The 6,000-nt window shown below is 37.4% G+C and overlaps 1 protein-coding gene across 2 annotated transcripts in view; it reads right to left on the bottom strand.

Moving 5' to 3' along the window:
* Positions 1-2,299: 2,299 nt before the first annotated feature.
* PPP1R21 (protein phosphatase 1 regulatory subunit 21) overlaps positions 2,300-6,000 on the bottom strand; it is a 35,394-nt gene continuing 31,693 nt past the window's right edge. For both annotated transcript variants that reach the window (XM_050316693.1, XM_050316694.1), the window contains exons 21-22: positions 5,310-5,438; positions 2,300-3,525 (exon numbers count right to left, since the gene is read on the bottom strand). In XM_050316693.1, the coding sequence (XP_050172650.1) occupies positions 3,496-3,525; positions 5,310-5,438 (159 nt within the window). In that variant the 3' untranslated portion in view covers positions 2,300-3,495. The remainder of the gene's footprint in view (positions 3,526-5,309; positions 5,439-6,000) is intronic.

Here is a 6,000-nt window from a genome sequence, read left to right as displayed (position 1 = left end):
TTACAATGTCAGACTAAGACTCCAGTTTTAGAATTTAATCTTTCAGGCAGGGAAACCTCTGACCTGTAAGAGCTTAAGGTCTTTAAAAATAGCCAATGTATTTGGTGCTTCTTGGGTATTTTCATGACTCACGAAGCAGAAGCTCTTAAAAGGGCAATTCTGAAGTTGAACTCATTCGTGATTATAGCAAATATTTACTTTGAGCACACAGAATAGTTACTGGGGATGTGTTTTCAGACATCTAGGATAGCTGAACATGTTAAAATCTTTAAATATGTTAGTATAGCTTCAAAAACAAAGTTCAGAGAGAACTTCTGAAAATCCAGTTATTAAAACCATTAAAGTGATGACGTTTTCTGAATTATTCACTTACGCATGAGTGTGAGAGATTACTCATGAGGTGCCCAACATTATGCAGACATTAATTAAACACTCTAAAAATGCTTTAAAAACTTGTGTATTACAGTGAACTGTCCATTAAAAAAGTTAAATGCCATTAGGGTTTTTCTTTAACCTTGGCTTTACACTGTAATGTTCTAAATTTTTTTCCAGTTTGCAACATTTTGTCATTAATTTCCCAGTTAATCAATTAGTAAGACAAGCATTCACACTGTACACTTTTGAGGATTAATTTCAGTATTAATAATATTTCTTTGCCCAAATTTTGTACACTCCACAATAATCTGAACATGCTATTTCATATACACAAAGTAGTTCAAATTCCTATTTCTGGACAACTTTGCCTCAAAGATGAATTCTTCACTGCCATATTGAGTCAGACTTCAGTTGCATAGCCTTGTGCAGTAGCAATTTAAACACTTAACAGCATTTGAGCTATTTAGAAACAGATTCAGAATCACCTGGTTAGCAGATAATAAGCACAAGCTAGTTGGGCATTTCCACCTCATTCAGTTTCTAAGGCCACTGAGTTAAATGTAATGTACTATGCCCCTTTACAACATTACTTTAGCAGTATCCAAAATAGTTTTTAATTTTTTTTCCAGATTCTGAGTATTGGTAGTTTACAGTTGTCTAGAGCTTAACTCTAAACATTTTCTTGAAAAACTGAAAGGAGCTTGAGTGATCAAAATTGTCTCTCCCTAAGCATGTTTATTGCTGTTTGGTGAATGGGACACGCAAATACATTCCCAAATAATATTGCAAAGAAAAAATGCTGATAAAACTAATGAGCATTTGAATTGTACCTTAATGCCTATATATTCTGTATGAATTCCAGTTTGGATATTGAGATATACTCCGTTGTAAAACCAGTTTGATGTAACATTTTATGCAAACTCTAAACACACTATCTTCAAAGCATTTGTTTTAATTAGACATGCCAAAAATGCCTGAGCAAAACCTTTTTCTCAATGCAGCCACATATGAAAAAGTAGCATCAGTAACACATCCAGTAATTTGATTCAGAGAATTAAAATAACTGAATTAGCACCTTCACTGCAAAAGTCCTCAGACAAGGCAGCTTCAAAAGAATTGGAAGGAAGCACCTTCCAACTCTAAATGAAACAGGAGAAGCTGTATCTGCTTCCATAAAATTGTTTGAGAGAAAGCAAACACTTCCCAACCCTCGTTAGCACCAGTATGGAGTTTTAAATTCAACACTGAGCTCACAATAAACCCTGCAGGCTCTCCTCATCTCCTCTCCCTTTTCCTAACCACATCTATTTTTCATTTCTAAAAGGAAAAAACAACAGAACAGTTCCACAGTGGTGATCAGGCAGACCAGGTGAGTTGTACTCTCTACAGCTACCCGAGAGGAGGTTGTAGCCAGGTGGGGGTCGGACTCTTCTCCCAGGCAATCAGCAGTAGGACAAGGGGGCATGGCCTTAAGCTGTGCCAGGGGAGGTTTAGTTTGGATATTAGAAAGAAGTTCTTTACAGAGAGAGTGATCAGGCATTGGAATGGCCTGCCCAGAGAGGTGGTGGATTCACCATCCCTGGAGGTTTTTAAGATGAGGCTGGATGTGGCACTGAGTGCCATGATCTAGTAATCACAGTGGGGTTGGATCAAGGGTTGGACTTGATGATTTCAGAGGTCTCTTCCAACCCAGTTGATTCTATGATTCTATTATTCTATGATATGCTAATGTGGGCTCGATGTACTCTGCGCACACAGCAGCATTAGGTACAGAAATGCAGCCTGGCCTAAAGAGAAGCACTATTAAGAGTAGCTGGACTGATGTAATTACCTCAGCTCACCTCACCAGCAATGGCTGTTTATACCCCACCTCAATACCACACCGTGCAACCTGGGCACAGCCAGAGTTAAGAAAAAAGTCAGGTTGGTTTCATGTAGTTGATTTTATTAATACATACTGATAATACATATCAACACTTTTGATATCAGAGTAAACCCTTAGGGGAAAATAAGTGTCAAATGCAAATTACGGAATACCAGATCAGTGTAAAGTGTGGAGCAGCACAGCATCTGATTTCAAAAAAACAAAACAGAAAACCCCAACCAACAAACCAATGCTGTGAAAACTTGTGGTATTAAACTTCACTTAAAAAAAAAAAAGTCCTAGGAGAGGCCTAAAGTTCACAAACTTCTGAGAACACAGGAAAAACCATGTGCATCCCCTCAGTGAATCCATCAGGACTTAATCCCATGAAGACCTTTTGCAAATTCAGTGTTTAAATCTTTTACATATTTTGTATTCTTCTTTACTGTAAGAGAGTACAGTGAGCTGATCTATTCTACACACACTGTTTCACTCTTTTGGGGTAAATGGCAATCACAGTTTCCTCTAGCTTTAAACAGCTGTTTCAACCAATATATATATACATATATGTGTAAACAAAATCTTATTGTAAGGGCTTAAAGCAGTTTCATAGAAGTATCCCAATTCAGCTGTTTGTGCTCTTTACTTCAATATCCAAAGTGCCAAATGCAAGCAGAAAAAGTTTCCACTGTTGCAGTCTAAAATAATGATCCCATTTACTTGTGTGAATTCATAAAAATCCTTTCAAGTCACAATTCCAATTAATTCAAAAGGGGTGAGAATAGGAATAATACACTTACTGTAACTGCACAGCTTGTATGGCCAAAAAAACTCATTTTTAAACTGTTATTAACAAGTCATGGAATGTACACATGTTGACAATGAAATGTATAACTCAAAAATAGACAACTACTGCACGGATCCAAATTTGTTAATACATACACATATTTGAAAATATACAAAATCTGAAGTTATTACATGAAATCAAAACCTGGTTTTAAAAAGTGCACAGTAAAAACTGAAGGTAATTACTATATAAATTATCCACAGAGTGTGTATTTCCTGGTTTAGAGCCAGCATTAAGTTCTGGTTTATCTGTTACAAGTTCTAAATATTTTAAAGCCATTTACAGCACCAATTCAGTTTTTACTAGACCCAATACCACCCTCTGCTTCCTGGAACAAACAGGAACTGGATAATGAATGGTCACTATCTGCATCCTGTGCAGCAGCAGCTTCCAAAGACTCAGCCGTAAACTATCGACTTTTGTTCTTTTTAGAATTTCCCTGCAACAAGAAACAAGTGAACAGAACATGTAACTCAGATAAGAAAATTCAGACAGGTAACATACAAAACCTGATGTCTGATAATTTGTGCCTACAGCAAACAAAGTACAGTCAAACTGAAAACAGACTACAGACTTTTAATATTGGCAGCTCGTAGCCACTTGCTCCGAAAATCCCACTATTTCTATAAGCATAACAGAGGCAAATACCAGATATTTCAAATGAAGTAAGGTACTTCAACTGAAACCTGTGAAAGACACACTTGAGGTACGTCCCAAGACACTCAACTGTATTAACACCAATATTGTAAGGGCAGTGAAGGCAATTCAAATCACAATTCACCTTTAAGTGTTACTTCAAATATATCCTATAAGGATAATTGCCTCAAATGGAAAAATCAATCCCCCATCCTATAATTTTTCTCCATAACAAATGTTATTTTAATTTGGTCTGTGCAAATTATTCCTGATTTAAAAAAGAAATTGTTCCACAGCTAAACAACTCACATTTGACTTGCAATAATTCCTCAAAGGAAACATGTAGCTTAAAATAAAACTTTACTGCAATAGTTACTTGCTGGCAATTCTCCGCCTTCCTATTTCCTTAAGATAACATTTGTTTTTAATCTCACCAACAACTCTCTCCCAAGTGATAAAGGTTTTAACTGCATCATTTTGATTTCAACTGAATCGCCTTCTATGTTGGGTAACATTTCAAAACCCGTGTGGCTCCTGTTGTGAGATTCTGAGGTACTTCCTTACAGACAGAGTACCACTTCAAGTCCTAGAAGTATGGCAAGTGAAAAATTCCAGAAAACGTTTTACAAAAACATGAAGTGCTGTGGCCAGTATGCAGCCAAGAGCCTCCTTCCAAAAACACAAGAGCTTATTACACCAAGAAGTAATTTTAAAGAATACAATGCCAAGTTAAAACGCTTAGATATCTGAAGAAAAACATTTCTATAAAAGGGGAAGGAAGAGCTTACTCTAAAAAAAACCAAAAATCGCCATCATGGGATCTTCAACCAAAATATGGATTTTTTTATTTATTTTTTTGACCCTTCAGTAAAACCTCCTTCCGTGTATTCCATGATTAAGGAGAATGATGCTAATTTATTCATTTCACAGCCAGGCAAGTGAAGAGCAAAGGCCTTCACAACATCTGTTCACCCCTAGAAGCATCAGAGTAAGATATACCATGGTTTAATCACTGACTGCTCAGAACGGCAGACTTCTGTATTTTTCAGAAATTTATTTCTGATAAGTGGGTAGACTCCTTGCTTGGAAAAGGATTTAAGTGTGCACTTCAAGCTCACAGAAGAATGTAAGTAGTAACTTTCTCATTCCTCCATGAGAGACAGACAGGCTGGAATATGGAAATAAAACAGAGAAAGAGACTAGCAGCCAAAAACAGTGTGCTGTGACCAACAGGAGTGCAGAAGGGACACTCCTACCCAGAAGTTAATCATAACCACCTGGCATCACCAGCTGGATTTACAAATAGTTCTATTTTCACCACATTTAAACAAAAAAAAGTGCTGATCTGCCATCAGAGGGTACACTTTGCAAGCCTAATGTGAAGCAGTGACATGAAGGGTTTGTTCTTTCCCACTTGTATGTTTTGCAAGAATTTTTTCTTCACTGCAAAGTGCAGGGGCAGGTTTGAAGTTTCCTTTCCACTTGGCTGAGAGTAAGAACTACACCTTGGGAACTGGATGGTTAAAGGGCAGCACTGCAGGAACACCAAATGCAACCAGTGCTTAAGGCCAGCACCATCCAACTTACCTTACTAGCCATCTTTAGAGTATCAATTTCTTCCCTTTGTTTAGTTAAGGTTTCATTCATGCTGCAGAGATGGTCACTCATCATACTTAACTGATCCTCGTAACTTCTCTTTGTTGTCATCAATTCATCCTAAGAGAAAAAACAACCAGAAGCCTTTGCTCAATATTAGTGACAACTGGCAAAGCAGCCAACTTCTACTTCCACTTGTGATGCTGAATGTGTGCAATTTAACTACAAAAAAAAAAAATTGCTTTATGAAAGAAAGTCAATAGCTATTTTTCTTTTACCTGAAGTCTCATGCATGGTTTGTTCCCCTTATTGCTGTTTCTGTTAGATTTTTTTTCCCCCTCTTTTTATGGCTTACATAAAAGAGTAACAGCCAAGTTTTCCAACACTGCCTCCAGCCAGGAAACAAGTAACACTTATAGGGTTAAAGCATGGCCTGTACATGAACACAAATGGCAAACAAAGCTGAAGGAATCCACATGCAGTTACAGAGCTATGGCCTCCCTTGGATTAGAGATATGGGGGATAGTGTGCATGACTAGAACACAGCAATGATGGGGTACACACACTTTAGGGAAGACAGGATATAGAAGGGAAGAAATCATGCTTTATGTGAAGGAGTCTCTTGAAGACAATTCAGATCTCATAAGTAGGGATTACAGGAGAACAACAGGGTGATGTGGCA

The sequence above is a fragment of the Myiozetetes cayanensis genome, unplaced genomic scaffold (assembly GCF_022539395.1).
Source record: "Myiozetetes cayanensis isolate MyiCay16 unplaced genomic scaffold, myiCay2020 scf2-11, whole genome shotgun sequence".
Lineage (NCBI taxonomy): Eukaryota > Metazoa > Chordata > Aves > Passeriformes > Tyrannidae > Myiozetetes > Myiozetetes cayanensis.
The sequence above is the reverse complement of the archived record's forward strand: the minus strand, read 5'-3'. Positions and strand labels throughout refer to the sequence as shown.